The following is an 18,940-nucleotide window of genomic DNA, read 5'->3' as shown; positions in this document are numbered from 1 at the left end:
TAAGGCTAGGTGAAAAAGGATCAGACTGAATGAGATGTCTTAACACTGGAAATGTGAATATCAGCCAGTAATTCAACTTTTAATAAAATATAACCCTCAGATTTCTGGGAAAAATTGCTTTTGTCTCTGACTGCACTTTGATCCAAATCTCCTGAACATTACATGGGGAATTTTTCTGTACTCTTTTAAACAGCCAATATCTAGTGACAAAAATCTAAGTCCATGGGCTCTGTTCTGGTCAGGAGGGGCCAGGAGGAGCTCGAGCAGTCACAGTCAGACCTGGGGATAGTCAAGCCTGGATGCAGATTTACTCTGATATGGGTTTAACTGAAGTTTGTTTCAATGAATAGTGCCTGATTGAAATGTCTTGCCAGTTAACAGACCAAATTCACACTAAATTTACACAACCCTTTGGTTGGGAAAGATGGACATCAATCTCTTTGGCATTGACAGAGACAATGCAGGGTTGCTAATGGATCTGAATAAGAAATCACATGATAAACCCAACAACAGCCAAATAAAAAAACCTTTTAATAGGATACAATAAAAATGAAGATTGGTAAGCAGCGAATCTTATGTCTCTTATCCCCAAATGAATCTGGTCTGCATCTTTGCTTCACCTTCACCTTTGTTGAGAAAGCATAAGCATGGTAAGCTCATGTGACAACTCTGTCATTAATTTGGCTGCATTATGAAGTAATAATAATTACTCCAAAGTAAAAAGCAGATCTGAATTTTGCAGTAGGATATCTGAGTTTATATAGAAATGCTTTCCAAGTTATCTAAAACGAGAGGTGTCTGTGAGTCAACTAATAAACATGCATCACATTTAGCCAACCTCTAACAACTGCTCCTTATTGCTCCAATCAGCACCAGCCAGTCTCAGTGGACTTTATAAATATATATATATATAGTATAAAGCACTGTGGAGAAGCGTCTCTCCTGCTTCACTGCAGAGAGCTCACAGTAGAATGCTTTCCTGGAGACCTCATAATGTAGGGTTTTTTCCCTTCCTCTTCTTCCACCACACTCTACAAAAGGTAACAGAGAAATTATCTTTGTTATATTCAAATGTTGCTGCTGATGACATTGGAACTTGAACTCATTAGTCCATAAAAAGATATCTGCTATATTTTTTTTTCTTGTTCTACAGGGTAAAAATGGTAGCTGAGCATTTGGAGAGAGCAGTAAATGTGCAAACTTTTAAAGCAATGCTATGAGAGAAGAAGAATGCTATTTCAGTCAGAAATAGAGAAAAAAGTGTATGCATAAGACCACCATATTCTCTTTAGAAACTTTTATAATCTGTTCAGACAACCTTTTCAAAATCTGAACAGTTTCTAAATATCAGTAATCCTTTTGTCTATTCAATCAAGCAGTTGTATTTTGATTGCAGATTTTCCAGGCTGTTTGCAACTTCATCAGCTGCTGAACACTGACCGAAGAGAGCTCGACTTTGTACCAAGAAAGGATGATTTTTGGGAACCTCAGTGAAGTGAGTGAATTCAGACTCCTGGGTTTTTCTGAAATATCCCATTTGCAACCTTTGCTCTTTGTAGTTTTATTATCTCTTTATATTCTCACCTTGCTGGCTAACACAGTGATAGCTTTCACAGTAAATGATGATAACACCCTTCATACCCCGATGTATTTCTTCCTCACCCAACTGTCCTGTTTGGATATCTGCTATCTGTCAGTCATTATCCCAACTATTCTGGAGAACCTGCTGGTGGGGATAGTCAGTATTTCCAAGACAAGATGCGCAATGCAAATGTTTTTCTTCCTTTTCTTTGGAGTTGCTGAGTGTTTTCTCTTGGCTGCCATGGCACTTGATCGCTGCATGGCAATTTGCTACCCCTTGCATTACCCAGTGATCATGAGCAGCAGGGTCTGCAAAAATCTGATTTTTGGAAGTTACATTTGTGGAACTGCTGTGGGCTTAGTGCACACAACCATCACCTTCAGCTCCCCCCTGTGTGGTTCTGCCATCAACCACTTCTTCTGTGAGATTCAACCCCTCCTGGACCTGCTGTGTGGCAACACTTTCCCAAGGGAAATCCAAGTCATTGTGGTGGCTGTTTTTGCTATTTTGAGTCCTTTCCTACTGGTCCTTTATTCGTATATTCGCATAATTTCCACCATTCTCCAGATGGCATCAGCTGAAAACCAGCAGAAAGCGTTTTCCACTTGCTCCTCACACCTCTTAGTGGTGACTCTTTTTTATGGCACTGCAGGCTCCATGTATTTGAGGCCAAAATACACCTACTGTGCCTCTGTTGATAAGTTCCTCTCACTTTCTTACTCTGTGGTGACTCCTTTAATGAATCCTCTTATTTATAGTTTGAGGAATAAGGAGGTGAAGGGAGCCCTGAGGAAAAAATGGAGAAAAATTCGTTTAGCGTGGAAATTAAATAGAATATTTGCATTGTTTCAGGTGTCTGTAGTGGTATTTTTCACTCTAAATTAATTTCCAGTTAATTCCCAAGAATACTTTAGCTTTTGGGGAGGAAAGAGGGAGAAGAATGGAGATTTTCAGCTGAGTGTTAGAAGCTGTGTTAAGATTTTGGGAGGAAACTTCTTCCACCTACTTGAGAAAATCTTAAATAAATAAATAAACCTTTTTTCCCCCTCTTTTGTTTCTCCTTGCTATTTTTCAGAAACTTTAAAATCGTGTTTTAAATTTCTTCTGACTTTGTGAACAAAATAGTAATATTCGGGAGACTGAAAGAACTGAGAAGAGTAAGTTTTCATCAGTTTGCATTTATTTCCTGAAAATGTGTAGTAAATTTGTGTGGGAAAAGGAGAGGACATAATTCCAGCTATAATATGGAGCCCAGGAAATTAGTGAGTACTAATTATTAATTCTGAGATTGTTATTGGGGGAAAAAAAAAGTGTGCAAAATTGCATTCCTGCTCCACTGCCCCAAAGATATTTCTTTAATTTTAGAGTCATTGTTTTAAACATGTTATACTAAGTCTATACTGAAATTTTTTACATTTGAAGAACCTGACCACTGTAATGCTCTGTAACTGTTAATAAAATTCTTTATATTAAATCCTCAAAACTTAAATGATATTGGGAAGTTAAGGACATGAATTACTCCTTAAGTCAATCCTTCATTGCTGGAACTAATTGTAAATATAAACATCATAAAAGTATGGTGTTCTTAATTTGATGTCATATGAATTTTTTGTCTTGTGAGTTTGTAATTCCACAGAAAAATGATAAGGTTTAACTCTTTGCAGAAGCTTAACATGTTTGTTTCTAAAAATGTCTTAATTTGTACCAAAAAAATTAATCAAAACTGAAAAGTGTATGATATTTTTAAGCATTAATTAAAAAAGAAAATGAACCACCTATAAGAGATTTAATTTATCATATTTCCAAATCTCATCTCTGATTTAAAACATAAAGGCACATTTGAGATATATTTTATATCACTGTTGATGTAATTAGAAAATAATGTACCATATGACTTGAAGGATTTATACTGAGGGGATGTTTAATTGTTTTCTTATAATGGAGGGCAAAGGTTGTTGTTTTAATGATATCTTTACTTTCACTGTACCAAAGGTAAGTAGGAGTGATTCAGTGGTAGTTGTTAAACACAAACAAATAGAGGTTTTAATAATTTTAATTTAGAAATTCTGTTCTTCAGGAACAATTTATTTCACCTTGGACTTATCACATGTACTCTGTGAATGATGATTTCAACATCTATCAAGTGATTATTAGCATGGATTCCCAACTGATTAGGTGTGACATTTCTGACATACATGGGAGCTACAACTGCTGTAAGAGACACTTGTTGTTTGGAATGGCATTTGGAAGATACAGAACTCCTGGGCATGTAAATTGATGCTGAACATTTTTATTTAGTCATTATATTGGCCAGATGTCTCCATTTGAAGTTGTCCCTGTGGACTACAGATGACAGCTACACTTTCACAGCAGATTTGGTCACCAAATCCCATTAACTGCATGGATTGATGAGTTTTGGCTGTGGTGGGAATTCAGCCACACAGTGTGTTTGTAAACACCTGCAAACAGGATCTGGAGTCAGATTACATTCCAAATGATTAATATTTATTGCCCAAACTGCCACGAGATAAAGATAAACCACATGCATATAGCTTGGCATCTCCTTCTCCAGGCTTGACTCAACAGCCTGAAGGCAAACTTGTATTAATATCTCAAACATGCAGGAAATTCTTCCTGATATTCAGGTGGAATTTCCTGTGCAGCAGTTTCTGCCTGGTGCCTTTCATCCTGGGCAGAGCTTGGTCTAACCATCCAGCAGGGTGAGTGGAATCTTCAGACAAGTCCTGCCTCAGCCCCAGATTCTGGCAAGTTTAAATGTAAGGAATCACTCTGGCCTGCAAGTTTTAATGATGGCAAATCAGGTCCAATTATAAAAATGGATTATTTATTAAACAGACATGAGAGAACAGATGAAAGATTGTAATCAGAATTACTTAGTACATTAATTATAAACCTAAAGAACTACTAGTACTTACTACATTATATATAAACCTAAAGAACCAGTAATAGATTACAGCACAACATAAACCAGTGCACTGTATCAAGGTACCTACACTGAAGTGAGCAAAAGAAATAGAATTGATTAGGAGTCAATTTACCACTAAAATGATGATAATGTGCAGATTCCTTCACTTAACCCCAGGGGAATAACCACAAAGCAGCATCCCTACTCCCAGGAGAAACTCCACACATTTCCATGGAATGTACAGATTCCTGCTTTGTGAAGGCTTGGTGTAGCTTTTATAAAGTTCCTGAAGTGATATGTCTGTCTGTCTGAAATCCAGCTTATCTTTCAGATCTCACTGCAATAAAATGTTTTTGGGCAGTTGGGAGGTGCCAGAGCAGTTATTTATTTACCAAAATAACTCCCTACAGGAGAGCTTGTCCTGTTTGAATTATCTGCCCAGTTAACAAACAACAGATCAGCTCCTGTGGGGGGAAATGCCCTGCTGCACAGCCTCCCTGAAGATGCTGATACTTGTTGATAAGATCTCCTCTCAGTCTTCTTAAGGCTGACCAGACCCAGCTTTGTCAGCCTGTCCTCAGCAGAGGGACATTCCAGTCACCTCACCACCTTTGAAGGCCTCAGCTGGGCACTGACACCATTTGGGATCATGGATGTCACTCCTATGGAGAGGTTTCTTTGACCCTGCAGCCCTCTATGACAGGGCATCTGGTCTGGAGGAGAGGAGACTCAGGTCAGACCTCACTGTGCTCTTCAGCATCTTCCTGAGGGGCAGCAGAGGGGCAGGCAGTGATCTCTTCACTCTCATGACCAGTGACAGGGCTTCAGGAAATGGCATGAAGCTGAGTAAGGGGAGCTTTAGGTTGGATACCAAGAAAAACCTTCTCACCCAGAGGGTGGCTGGGCACTGGAACAGTCTGCCCCAGGGAAGTGAGCTCAGCACCAAGTCTGTCTGAGCTCAGGAAGTGTCTGGACAATGCTCTCAGACACATGTTGTGATCCTTGGGGTGTCCTGTGCAGGGCCAGGAGCTGGACTGGATGATCCTGACAGGTTCCTTCCAGCTCAGGATTTTCTGTGATTCTGTGACCTTGCAGACCCTCCTTTGCCTTTCTCACAGAACTGACCTTTGTCACCAGCCCTGGACATCACAGGTATAATGCTTCAGGTCTCACAGCAAATCTGCTCTGAAACAAGACAGTTATTCTCATGATACTGAGCAGATTATTTTGACCTTAAAAATTGGGAGAGATCAGGAACTAACTGCAGCATGTCAGTCTTCAGTCACTGATATTATAAATATCTTGAATTTACCTCTGACTTGCAGTTTCTCCAGCTCTTCCCCTGTGCCCTGCTCAAGTCCCTTGCTTCCTATTCCCTCTCCTCAATGAAGTTTTTTCCAACACACTGAGTGCATTCACCCCAAGGCATTAGAGTTTCACCAAGTTTTAACTAGGCCTTTGTGTTTACTGAGTCCCTCCTGAGGGAGATATTGGGCTGTAGAGAATTGAGGAGAGAATCACCAGCTAGGAAAGTTCTTAACCTCAGGGGTGAGTCTAATTGCAGAAGTCCTTGTTAGCTCCAGCTAATTGCTCTTAGCTTTTTAGTAAACACAAATATTTCATTTTCTGAAGGAGTGGCAGGATCACATCTATACAAATCTAGATGGGACTGGGAGCACTGCACCCTTGTGATGCTACACCCTTGTAACAGCAGAGCTGGACTGAGTTTGGATTTTCTATAAACTTCAGAACAGCTCCAGGGGCTGTCAGGACATTGCTTTGGGTTCCTGAGGCCAACATGCCTCTGCATCCTGAGAGGTCTGGTTTTCCTCTGGCCAGAGATTAACAAACCTCTTCCATGCCTTGGTTCCTCCTTTTCCTCCTAACACCTTAAAAAATTACAGTGGATTAAAACTTACTGATATCAAGGTTTTGTTCAGCAAAGGAACTATGGAAGTCAACACCATCTGTGCTCTGCTCTGTTGATAACCACACACACCATTTTCAGTGTACACCTACAGTGTGCTCCTTCTGATGTTTTGCTGTGTGGAGAAAACTCTTACCAAACTCTTAGGTGCAGATCAGGAAAACAGCCTTAAACACACTCCATGTCAGAGGTGACCAGGAAGACAAAAGAGGTCCTGGTTGCCTGAATTAACAAGTGAATGCCTAAGTGCACAGAGCAAGAAGTGTGTATGGGGGAAAGTGTGATCTGTCCTACAGAACAGTCTATTCCAGCTTTATGAGGTCATCACATTGGAAAGTTCCTCCACATTTGCCTGGGAAGACAGCAACAAAGGGTCTTTGATGAATTTGACCATAGGAGGCTGTAGGATTCATCTGGGCATATTTACTAAAGCAGTGGAAAAACCTAAATTTGGCCAAGGACATCAAGGGTAACAAAAAAAAGCTTCTATAGGAACAGCAGCAATAAAAGAAAGACCAGGGATGATGTGAATCCTGTCAGGAAGGATATGAGAAACCTGGTTACCCAGGATGTGGAGAAGGCTAAGGTACCCAACAATTGTTTTTGCCTCTTTCTTCACCTGCAAGTGTTCCAGACACACCATGAGCTGCAGAAGGTGAAAGCAGGGATTAGGGGGATGAAGAACTGCCTGCTGTAGAGTAAATCTGGGTTTGAACATTTATGAAACCTGAAGGTTCACATGTCTGTGGGGTCTGCCAAGATGTGGGTCCTGAGGGAACTGACTGAGGAAGTGTCCAAACTACTGTGCCTCACATCTGGAAAGCTGCAGCAGTCTGGTGTAGTTCCCATGGACTGGAAAAGGGGAAACATAACCCAAATACTACAAAAGGGATATTAGGAAGACGCAGGGAACTACAGGCCAGTCAGTCTCACCTCAATGGCTGGTAAAATTGTGGAGCTCCTGCCAACTGTGCTAAGGTATGTGGAAAATAATGAGGTGATCAGTGACAGCCAGCAGGGCTTCTCTAAAGGCAAATAGTGCCTGACAAATGTATCAGCCTTCTCTGAGGGGGTGACAGCAGTGGTGAGCTAGGGAAGGGCAACAGACATCAGCTACCTGGACTTGTGCAAAACATTTGACACCCTGGTCTCTAAACTGGAGAGGATGGATGGGAGGATGGATGGATGGATGGATGGAGGGATGGATGGATGGATGGTTGGAAGGATGGAAGGATGGATGGATGATGGATGGTTGGAAGGATGGATAGAGGGATGATGGATGATGGATGGGTGAGTGGATGGATGGATGGAAGGAGGGATGGAGGGATGACTTTGTGGATCACTTGCTGTGTGAGGAGGTGGCTGGATGGTCACACTCACAGAATTGTGGTCAATAGTTCGTTGTCCAGCTGCAGAGCAGGTCAGGAAAGGTGATCCTTGCCCTGAGCTCAGTGCTGATGAGGACACACCTGGGGTGCTGTGTTCAGCCCTGGACTCCCCAGTGTGAGGCAGTTGTGCATTTTTGGGGCTGAGTCTGGCATTGAGCTGTACAGAGGGACCTTGGCAGGCCTGGGAGATGAGTCTGTGCCAATCTTATCATCAACAAGGCCAAGTGTGACCCACATGTGGCTCAGGGCAATCCCTAGCACAGGAATAGGCTGAGTGAAGAATGAATTGACACTAAGCTGAGGAGGAAGATGTGGAGGTTTTGGGGGTGGGGAAGCTCAACATGACTTGGCAATGCAGCCCACAAGGCCAATTTCATCCTGGTTTGGATCACAAGAAACGTGGCCAGCAGGTCTAGGGAGCAGATCATTCAGGCCAAACCTCCTCCTCAGGTTCATTCAGTCACACGCTGTCACCAAGAGTTTCCTGATGTCTGACAGCAGTGAAACATCATCTTTGATCTGGGACATCCACAGTGTAAATTCTGCTGAAGTTCTCCTTTTTGCTGAGTAACCCCAGAGCAACAGGGCTGGGAGGATTGCTTCAAACTGCTGCTGTTCCTGTAGCTCACAGGCTAGGAGGAGCTTGCAGTGAACGCTGCAGGCAGCAGATGGAAGCAGCAGCCTGGATTTGTGCTGCAGGCACCTCCTGGAGAGACAGGAATGGCAACTGCCAGAGCTGCTGGGTGGAAGGAAGGGCTGAGGGAGGCTGTGTGTGTGTGGGGTTAGTTCAGCAGACTTGCAGAACTGAGCACAAGCACTGCTGGAGGCATTTCTGAACATGGCTTTGTATACAGCTGGAAAATTCATTGGTAGTGGAAAATAGTGTGATAAGACTGATCTTTATAACTCCTTCCTGAGTTATGTTCACTCTGCATCACAGCTAAGCTGCTCTGGCTTCATATTTTGCCCACTAACCCCATCTAAAGATTGCTGTCCTATCCTGGTACATCCATTTCCACTTATTACTTAGCCATGCCCATATCTATTTTTCAGAAGCCTGGCTATGCTGTGCCCTGGTCCTACCAAACCTGACCAACAGCATGGTGTCTCTATTTAGAGGCCATAATTTCCATGTTAAGTCATTGATTTATCATGGATAAACAAATTTATCATGCTAGAGATTGTCCTTGGGGCATCACAGGCTGCTCCATTCTGATTCCCACTTGTCACTGACTTCCTGCTCTGCTCCACCTGCCCAGTTTGGCACTCCTCCTGCTCCATCACAGCATCTCCTTGGCACAGCCAGTCCTTCTGCATTCACTGGGCTGCTCTGTCAGTATCCCACTGCCCTGGACAGGTTCAGCTACATGCCTTTTCCTCCTCCAGGTGCCAATTAAAATGCACAGCCCCCTGTTCCCTCGGTGAGAAAACAGATTCATTCTTGGGAATTCTTTTGGATGCATCACTCTGAATTTCCTTCTAACACTTGGATGACAGATTCTACCAGAGAGTGAACCTCTGAAGGCAACAAGCCATGATTCCTGTCTTATGTTCCCTGACTACAAATCCATCTGTATTTCACCTTTCTGCAAGTATCAAGAAGCTGAGTCTTATAACTCAATCTGTGTCCCATTCAATTAATCTAAAATTATTTGATTACTTCAGCCTAAGTATGCTAACTGAATTCACCAGAATGCTTCAGCTGAACTTTCACACCAATCTTTATCTGAAAACTCTTCATATCACACAGATTCCTTTTCTCTGGCCCTTTTTCAGTAATCTTTTACTGCCCAGTTTTTGGACAAACCAGGTTTGAGCATGATGTTATCTTCTTGTTCTGTTTTCAAATCTGGGAAACCACTCTTAAGGAATACAACTGCAATAAAACAGATAACACCATTAAAAGACCAAAGAAGATTTATGGAGCAAAGAGATTCAAAACAGATATTATGACAATTATATAACCCAGACAAATGAGAGATAATCCCATCCGCTTCAACCTTCTGCCTAGCCTGGTTTGCTCATGTGTCCTAAGTTTTGAGACATCAACCATCAGATGAGTTTGAAAATGATCATTAAAATGGTTGAGTTTAAAGTGAAGCTAGTAATGTATCATTCAAATTCTTAAATTATCAAATTGTTAGGACTTTATCTTTTCAGCAAACAATATAAGACAGCAGAAGAAAAGTATAATTGCACACCATAATCTGTGGGGATCATTTGTAGATTTGCAAACTGACTTTACTCAAATGCCTAAATGCTGTCCTTTTGGGTATGTCCTTGTCACTTTTAATATGTTCTCAGGGTGGCTAGCAGCCTGTGCCTGTAAACATGCAGATGAAAGAGCTGTTGAAAAGTAAAGAGCTGAAACAAAAGTTTCACCAGAAGAAATCTCTGGGTTTAGCAGTCTCACAGTAGCTAAGGAGACTCACTTTGTGGGCTGAGCAATGCAGAAAGTGTGTGTAGTCCTACAAAATAGGGAAACTTCCTTTGCCCATCACCCTCAGCTCAGTGGGGCTGTCAAGAGGAAACACTTTGCATTCTCTGTTCCAGCAGTTTGTCCCTAGCTCTCCTTGTGCACAGAGCACATCCTCTTCACCAGGATGCTGGGAGGAGAGCTCAGCTCTGAGTCCCAGTAGTACTCTGGGGACAGCAGGCGGGTTGGCTTGTGGTGCAGCAGGTACTTGTTGAGGTGACTCTCATCGTGCCACCCAGCCTCAATGCCATTCTCTCTGTCCTCCCTGAGCCCTGTGGAGCAGGCTCTGGTCAGTTTGTACACCTCAGACACACTTCCCCCATAGAAGCTAGCAGTGTAGTAGAAGTCCCCTTGTCCCTCAGGGATTGCAGCTCGAGACTCAGGGTGTGTCTCATAGGCTTTGTCCTCAGGATTTGCCATGAGCTGCCAGGAGCTGATGGTTCCCACCAGGGCATCAATGATCTCCACCCCAATGTCTGCCAACAGCTGGACATCGATGTCAATGGAGTACAGATAGTCCACCTCATGCTGGAACTGGCTGAGGATGAACGTGCTGATGATCTCCATGCGGCTCCTGGCGATGTCCTGCCACCTGGAGTCATTCTGCACTGGGATGACACACAGGTGGTTCTCAGGGGCCATCTGGAGGTGAGAGATCTTCTCAGGGCTGTCTGTGAACAAGTAGAAATTCACTTGGTGCCCAGCAAGGAAGTACTTGTTGGCAGATCTCATGAACCCTTCTATGAACTGGACATATCTAAGAGACATGGAAAGGAAAAGAATGGAGAGAGGCTCCTCCTGCTGAAGAATGACGGTTTTAAAAGTTTGTTTTCTTTGTCTTTTTCTGTCCATTGCTCCCTTATGTTAGTGCTCTTTATTTAACAGAGCTGCTGCTCTTCAAACCTTCCCCTTGCTGCTGCAGATTATCCCATATTTTAGCTTTTACTAGACTCTGTTGTTCTTTTGTGCTTCCATGGATGCACAGAACATGACTTCTACCCAGTGCTGCTCTCTAATATCACTGCATAATGCGAATAATTCTTCTCATTCTTCCTTTTTCCCATGTTATTCTTTCTGCAGAGTAACATCTTAACTTGCTAGAGAGGATCATAGAATCAACACAGAATCACAGAATGGTTTGGGTTGGAAGGACCTTAAAGATCATCCCATTCCCACCCTGCCATGGCAGGGACACCTTCCACTGTCCCAGGCTGCTCCAAGCTCTGTCCAGCATGGGACACTTCCAGGAATGGAACAGCCACAGCTTTTCTGGGCAGCCTGTGCCAGGCCTGCCCACCCTCACAGGGAGAAATTTCTTCCTAATATCTAATCTCATTCTGCCCTCGTTCAGTTTAAAGCCATTCTCTCCTGTCTGTCACCACCTACCTTTGTAACAAATCCCTCTCTCCCTTTCCTGCAGGCCCCCTTTAGGTATGGAGGAGCTCTAAGGTCTTCTCCAGGCTCAACAACCCCAACTCTCTCAGCCTGTTTTCATAGGAGAGGGTCAAAATTAAATAGTTTTGATTGCCTTGAAATACCTGAAGTCTCTATGTAACTCTAAGATGCTAGTGGAGATAGAGGGAGTATAGCTCTTTACTCAGAAACTCAAAACAGAACCTCCCCAAGAACATGCAAGCTATAACAGTGTGATTAATAATTTTACTAGCTAATATTTTAACTTTAAACCCTTACAGAAACCCAATAAAATCTCAGCTTTACAGAATTTTACTATTTTTTTAGTGCAGGCTAGAGGGAAAACTTGTTGTTAGAAACTAGCATTTTTATCTCGAGGCGTCAAAATGCTAGTTATATTTCCAAGGAGATTTTGTCACAGCCAGTTGCCTGACTCTGGCAGGTGACACTCACATGTCACATTTCTCCCAGTCTAAAGCTGCTCAAGCTCAGTCTTTGGAAGGTTTCCTCACTTCTGCTCCACGAGCAGTGCTGCAGCACAACTGGCAGGTGAGAGGTTTAACTATTTGACAAGAAATAAATGACAAACCAATACTTTTCAACAGCAAAAGTCACCACTCCAGTGACCAAGTTCTTCTGCACATATTGAGCATTCAGGATGTCTCTGCTGAATGTGCCTTCCCAGACAATTGGAGCCAACCAGGGTGTCAACAGGAGCACATCTCGTCTCCTGCAAGGAGTTGAGAATGAAATTGGTGTTTAGGTGGCTTAGGAAACCCAGGAAGACAAACAGAACTCCTTCAGCACAGATCTGTTAGTGAATCACCCCAGATCTGTGAGTGAATCACCCCAGCTTCCCTTTGAAATCAGCAGGATCAGCAAAATCTGAGCTATGAGTCATCTGATCCTGGAGCAAACACCTCAAATAGGTGTCAATCCCTGGTTTTTACTGTTTCTGGGACAGCAATTATAGCAATTTTCTGATTTCACCATGGTTTTCAACTCCTTCTGCTTGTTCCCTGTGCTGTGTGCATTGATTCTTTTATTACTTTTTTTTTTGGTTTCTTTTTTTTCTAGCACAAATGGCTCTAGAATAGGCAATTCCAGAAAATAATTTATCCCACTGACCTAAAAAGTTTCTTCCACAGACATTTACACATCATGTATGATGCTGTTACCATTAAAAACAGTATCAGACCTCTTGATTTTTAGCTTCTGAGGGGAGAGCTGACAGGGGATGCAAAAAATCAATTAAGATCAAATTAAACCAAAATGTTTTCAACATTCACCATAATTTCTCAGTTTCCTTTCTGAGAGTAAACAAATTAAAGATTCTGCATCTATGCAGAAAATTAGAAAAAGAAATTAGAAAATGGTTTCTGGAGGAGTACCTTTCCTAGTAAGGCATCCTTTCCTGTTCATTCAGTCTTGTTCTGAGCTCTCCTGACTTTTATGTGCCAGAAACAGAGCTGAGTGTGTTTGTGAGAAAAATCAGAATATTGATATTGATATCCTGTTAATGGAGCCACAGGAGTTACACTTACCATGGGAACATCAGAGATGTTTCATTGAAATCTGTTTGTCTGCAAATGAGGGAGAAATAAAAGACACATCAATACTTCATGGCCCAGAAGTTTCAGATTTTCTGAGACATGAGCCCCACAAGAGATCTCTATGTATTTCAGCAGTGATTCAATGTCAGGGAGTATCCAGTCAGACTCCATCACAAATACTATTATATTATTTATATTACTTCACCTTCATATACAATGTGAACTACATTCAACAGACAACTCAGCTGATATAAGTCGAGCTGAATGCAAATTAATCCCTTTTTAAATAATTTTCAGGCTCTGCTGCTGCAGTGCATCTTTGGAAAATTCAGTTTTGCCTCTGCACAGTGAGAAGCTGAGCCAGCAAGGCCAAACACTTTGCACAGAGTTTGTATTTTCCTGGCAGGGTTCTGTCTGCATGCCTGCACTGGGGAGTCAACAGGACACCCAGCAGGTGACACTGCTCCCCATCCTCCCTGCTCATGCAGGTTCCTGTAGATGGGTCATGGAATGGGAACCCACCCAGCTTCATCCCTAGATTTTCCAGCAGGAAAAACAGGTTCTGTAAAAGAGGAAATGCTTACTAAAAGTAAGAGATTAAACAGGCTAATACAGGGATATGAAAGGAATCACATATACACAAAATCAGAGAGATAGCTAGCCATGTTAACTTTTTTTGGGGGGGAGTGGTGCTGGTATGCAAATGCTGAAATTCTCATATTGGAATCTTTTAAATTTCAAGTTAATTACAAAAATAATGCATATTGTTTTTGTCATATTGTTTTATTGGCATTAAAGTTTATTTCTCCTCTAGTTGCATATGCTAGACTCCTTAGAGCAGCATTTCTAGAGAGCTACATATTATAAAAGAGTAAATATTCTTTTGTTTGTATTATAAAAGAAGTAATGAAGAGGGGAAACCTAACTCAAAAAGGCAGTGGGGATAGGAAAAGAGTAATTCAAAGGAAGAAAATAATAATAATAATTAAAAAAAAAAAAAGGTTCAGTTAAATGAAATCAAGCATTAAAAACTGAGCAAGTTTCAGTCTGGTAAACTACCAGATTAAACTCTGTCTTGATCCCACAGCCAGAATCTGTTAGTTCTCATCAGGTTTGTGGAGAACACTAAATCAGAGGGAGCAGAAAATATGCCAAAGGACCCACTTTTTATTAATGAATACAGAGGAAGCCTGGATGACTCCCTTGTGCAGACACAGCCAGCTTCCAGGTGTCCAAACCAGATGGAATTAAGTTGTTTTTTCATCCTGGTTTTGGGGGAGCTGCATCAATGGACCATATTAGGTCTCTGGAATATTATGGTCATATTTCCCCATATTAAGTCTCTGGAATCTGAGCCTGTTCACCCAGCTCAAGGCATTGTCAGGAGAGCAGTCAGCCTTTTAGCTGCTCACTGCAGGATGGCTTATCTCAAAAGGGAAATTTGTACTTCTAGGGCATGGATCTTCTGCTGAAGAATTGGTCTTTTTGGATGTGCATTTTCCCCATGGCCTAAAATGACAGACATGCTGGATCCTGCAGAAATGCAGGATGAACTTACAGAACTGAATCTCCTGCAGAGGAGGCTGTGTGCTCCTTGTCTCTGGCTGGGGAGAAAGGGTAGTGATACCTTGGACAGGATAAGAAAGGAATGAGTCAATGATTACCAAAAAAACCCAAAAACCCCAAAACACCAACCTCCCTCCCCTCCATTTCCTTTATGACTGAAACTATAAACCAAACCTGACAGAACACAGACTTGTGGGATCAGCATGGTGGTGAGGATTTACAAAGCTCAGCTGTTTCAAGGCAGCTGTGTAGCCTCAAGTTATCTGAAGATCTATTAACTCTGAACACCTGGGAATGATTTCATTTGCCCAAAGCTACTTGCACAAAACGAAATGTGTCTGTTTTCCAGCACAGCTTGGTCTCAGCTGATGCCAGAACCTGCCTGTGCAGTTGCCCTTTGAAGCAAGGTGTGTAGAGCATCCCTTTGCTCTGGGCAGCATGTGGGATCTCCTCTGATGGAGCCCAACTGCATTGTCAACAAAAATGGGAGCATTTATGATGGATAAAAAGCTTGTCCTAATTCCTCCAAATGGAACAGTTCTTCAATGCTGTTCCAGCAAACTCTGCATTCTGAATTAACCCCACTTGATCTCATTTCAGGCTCCAGAGTGCTGAACACACACCATGGAAGCCTTGCTGAGTTAGGCTGCTGTAGAGACAGGAGAACCAAGGGAGACTCAAGCCAACCCAAACCATTCTTGTGCAGAATAAACACAGCTAAATCCACTCCACAGTAAGTGGCCACAGATGCAAAATTATTTAAATGTTTTGCAGAGTTCTCTTGCACACATTAATCAAACTCTGTGCCAAGATCACTGTGTTAGAGTGGAGGTGTCATTGTGGTGTGTAAACATGGAAAATCACACTTGGGCTCACAGGAATATATAGAAATCAATTCATCATGCTTTTAGAATTTCACAGAAGAGCTGAAAAGTGTCTACACGTGCTTATTTGCATTTTTTGAATGTAAAAGGGGATTTTGAATTTACTCAAAATTAGTTATTAGTTTTGTGTAAATGCTTACATTGTATGTCTATAAGTATAGCTGGAAGGAACATGTCTCAGTCTGGGCAACAGAAATATGTGCTAGTCGAGAATAATGATCAAAGGTTAAACACCCACCAGATTGCACCAGTGATTCCTGCTGTCACTAGAATAGCCAGTCCTTGTAATTTTGTGATTCCCATCTTGTCAGTGTTGAAAAACAGATTGTGAGCTCTGGATTGACTGCAAAGTGAAAAACAAAAATCACAAAAAGGCAGAAAATACTGTAGTTATTAAATATTGGGTTAGGCTTTTGTTTTGCACTGCAGGTCTGGACATAATACGGAGAAAAGTTAGTTTTTCTAGATAGAAAGTTTTACATCTAGGTATTTATAATACATAAATATCTTTACAATAGATATTCTACACAATGAGCTCTCATTTTGAAATAGTAATATAGTAATTTTGAAATAGTAGTATAGTAAACCATTTAAAATTTTTCAGACCAATAATTCTCATTTCAGATTTTCTCTGAATCAGGGTTTTTTTTTTTTTGCTTCTTTCTTTCTTTCTTTCTCTCTTTCTTTCTCTCTCTCTCTCTTTCCTCTCTCTCTCTCTCTTTCTTTCTTTTTCTCTTTCTTTCTTTCTTTCTTTCTTTCTCTCTTTCTTTCTCTCTCTCTCTCTTTCCTCTCTCTCTCTCTCTTTCTTTCTTTTTCTCTTTCTTTCTTTCTTTCTTTCTCTCTCTCTCTCTTTCTTTCTTTCTCTCTCTCTCTCTTTCTTTCTTTCTCTCTCTCTCTTTCTTTCTTTCTTTCTTTCTTTTTCTTTCTTTCTTTCTTTTTCTTTCTTTCTTTCTTTCTTTCTTTCTTTCTTTCTTTCTTTCTTTCTTTTTCTCTCTTTCTTTCTTTTTCTTTCTTTCTTTCTCTCTCTCTCTTTCTTTCTTTCTTTCTTTCTTTCTTTCTTTCTCTCTTTCTTTCTTTCTTTCTTTCTCTCTTTCTTTCTCTATTTCTTTCTCTCTTTCTCTCTCTCTTTCTTTCTCTCTTTCTCTCTTCCTTTCTCTTTCTCTCTCTCTCTCCTTTTTAACCAGGATTCCTGGGATTCTTTGGGTTCTCTCCTGTGTCTCTCACCAGTGCAGTTCTTTCTTTCCAAGTCAAAGTTGACAATCCTTTTCTCCAGCTCAGCTTCTCTTCTCCATCCATCCATTCACAGCTGCTCCCAACTTCTGGAAAGACTCTTTGCAGCATTCTGTGTTTGTCAATATTACCATTTCCTGCTTCCAGCTGCTCACTTCCCCCTGTAATCCCCTTTTTTATCTACTTTTTACCTCTCACCCCCAACCACAACACTCACCAGTGGTTCTTCCAATCCCACACCTGAGCAGCTCCTGCTCTCCTTTCCAGCTCTGCTCACCCCCTGCTGCAGCACTGGGAGCACAGCGAATCCTTCCTGATGTCACCCAGGTGTCACCATGGGCTCAGGGCCAGACCTTGTGCCTCCACCCCGTGCTGTTCTGTGCCTGCCGTGGGAGTGCTGCTCCTGACTCATGGGAAAACAACAACAGACCTGCAACAACCAGTTGTTCCCAACACGACAACACTGAGATTCCTGATGAGCAACAAGTCTGCCTAAACTTCCGATATGGAGATTTTTTAATTTATTTAATTTTGTTTTTAGAATGTAGGTGGTTCCTTTTATAAGAGTTGTCCTAGAGGCAAATATCTGTAATATAGACATTTCCAACCACACTGAAATTAAAGTGCTTCTTGTAGTCACAGGAGAGAAATAAACACTTTCAGGGCATAATTAATTTAATCTTAAAGGAGACCTTCAGATACACCTTAAGTATGCTTAAGAGAGCTACTACATTCAGTGTTTCTCTTCATTTACTTATGGAAAATACAGTTGTCTACAAAGAATTATTCCTAAGTTGATTCTGTTCTGTTGGTGCCACTCTGTTAGGTATAGGATGAAATGTCCTACATCCTTAAAAATGGAGCTTACTTCTAATTTAAAATGTTAGGAGGCAGAAAGTGTATGAGAAGGATTGAAAAAGGTAGGCTAAAGAAAGGGTAGGTGAATAGGAACAAGAAAATAAGGCATAAAAATGAAGGTAAGTGGTAAGCAGCACAAAGTTGTGTCTGGGATACATCTGCTCTATTTTAATCCTCTGCAGAAGGGAACAGATGGTTTGTGCCTCAGGTATCCAAAACATCTTCATAGGTCTGGGAGATACAGAAAATACAGAGCTGAAGGCTGTGAAGATCACTCAACAGTGTTTGAAAAGACACACATTTTGGAAAATGAATTCCAGTTTGGTTGCTTTGGAATGAGCTGAAACACCATCCAGAGTCTTTTCTACTGACTCTCTCCCTGATGACTTTAATGGGAGTTCAGTCCTGTAGATCACATATGGAAATTTGCACTATTGTCACTGGTTTTTAGGTGACTTTTTTTTTAGCTGTATCTCACTCTCAGTTGTAGGATTTCCCCTCTGAATGGTTTCTTTCACACCTAAAATGTTATTGATATTTAATGCTTGGGTATTGCTTTCTCTGTGGAGCCTCAAGTGATTTTCAAGGCCAGTGTAACAATTATTTAATGTATGGAGAAACTGAGGCACTGCTAAGTGAAGAGTTTTATTGCTCAAATCTACCCATCAGGAGCTGACAGCAAAGTACAAATGTCCTGAGTTCTAGTCTGATGCCTTTTCACACAGACAGCATTGACTTTGGAGAAAGAAAAAAAAATTATGAACAGTGCTGCAATAGCTTGTTAGCAAATGAAAAACATTAACAAGCAAACAACCAACCACCAGCAGAGCAACACCTTGAGGTTTAGAAGGAGGAGGGAAGTTTATTCCCTCTGATTCTGTTCTCAGTTCTCTTGGGCTTTGAAGGATAATATACTGAGTGATGTTTTTCCCATCCTGGGAGATCTCACACTCAGCTGGAGCTGCAGGAAGCCTGCAGGAGCTGGAAATGCTCACAGCTTTTCACAAAGCAGCTCTCAACCACTCGGAGAGAAACAGAAAACCAAAGGGTAAGGTTTGAGCTAAATGAAAGAGAAAGAAGCATAGATACTGATCTCTTGTTCAAACAAAGAGCACCTAATTTCTTTTTCTCTAGTTT

At 41.5% G+C, this 18,940-nt stretch overlaps 2 protein-coding genes across 3 annotated transcripts; one reads left to right on the top strand and one right to left on the bottom strand.

Moving 5' to 3' along the window:
• The first annotated feature begins 393 nt into the window (after positions 1–393).
• LOC146426521 (olfactory receptor 10C1-like) lies at positions 394–2,975 on the top strand. Its single transcript, XM_085083314.1, has 2 exons — positions 394–2,400; positions 2,894–2,975. The coding sequence occupies exons 1-2, from the start codon at positions 1,472–1,474 to the stop codon at positions 2,973–2,975; spliced, it is 1,011 nt and encodes a 336-aa protein (XP_084939440.1). The 5' UTR covers positions 394–1,471.
• Positions 2,976–9,722: 6,747 nt separating this feature from the next.
• LOC146426520 (histo-blood group ABO system transferase 1-like) lies at positions 9,723–17,299 on the bottom strand. Of its 2 annotated transcripts, none has more exons than XM_085039926.1 (6): positions 17,163–17,299; positions 15,954–16,049; positions 14,824–14,892; positions 13,257–13,295; positions 12,308–12,442; positions 9,723–11,056 (listed from the first exon to the last, which is right to left on the bottom strand). In XM_085039926.1, the coding sequence occupies exons 2-6, from the start codon at positions 16,016–16,018 to the stop codon at positions 10,387–10,389; spliced, it is 978 nt and encodes a 325-aa protein (XP_084896052.1). In that variant the 5' UTR covers positions 16,019–16,049; positions 17,163–17,299; the 3' UTR covers positions 9,723–10,386. The 2 variants fall into 2 exon arrangements, with proteins under 2 accessions (XP_084896052.1, XP_084896053.1); XM_085039927.1 differs by lacking the exon at positions 17,163–17,299 and adding an exon at positions 16,940–17,138.
• Positions 17,300–18,940: the final 1,641 nt, after the last annotated feature.

The sequence above is a fragment of the Lichenostomus cassidix genome, chromosome 27 (genome assembly GCF_008360975.1).
Source record: "Lichenostomus cassidix isolate B80296 chromosome 27, HeHo_3.0, whole genome shotgun sequence".
Lineage (NCBI taxonomy): Eukaryota > Metazoa > Chordata > Aves > Passeriformes > Meliphagidae > Lichenostomus > Lichenostomus cassidix.
The sequence above is the reverse complement of the archived record's forward strand: the minus strand, read 5'-3'. Positions and strand labels throughout refer to the sequence as shown.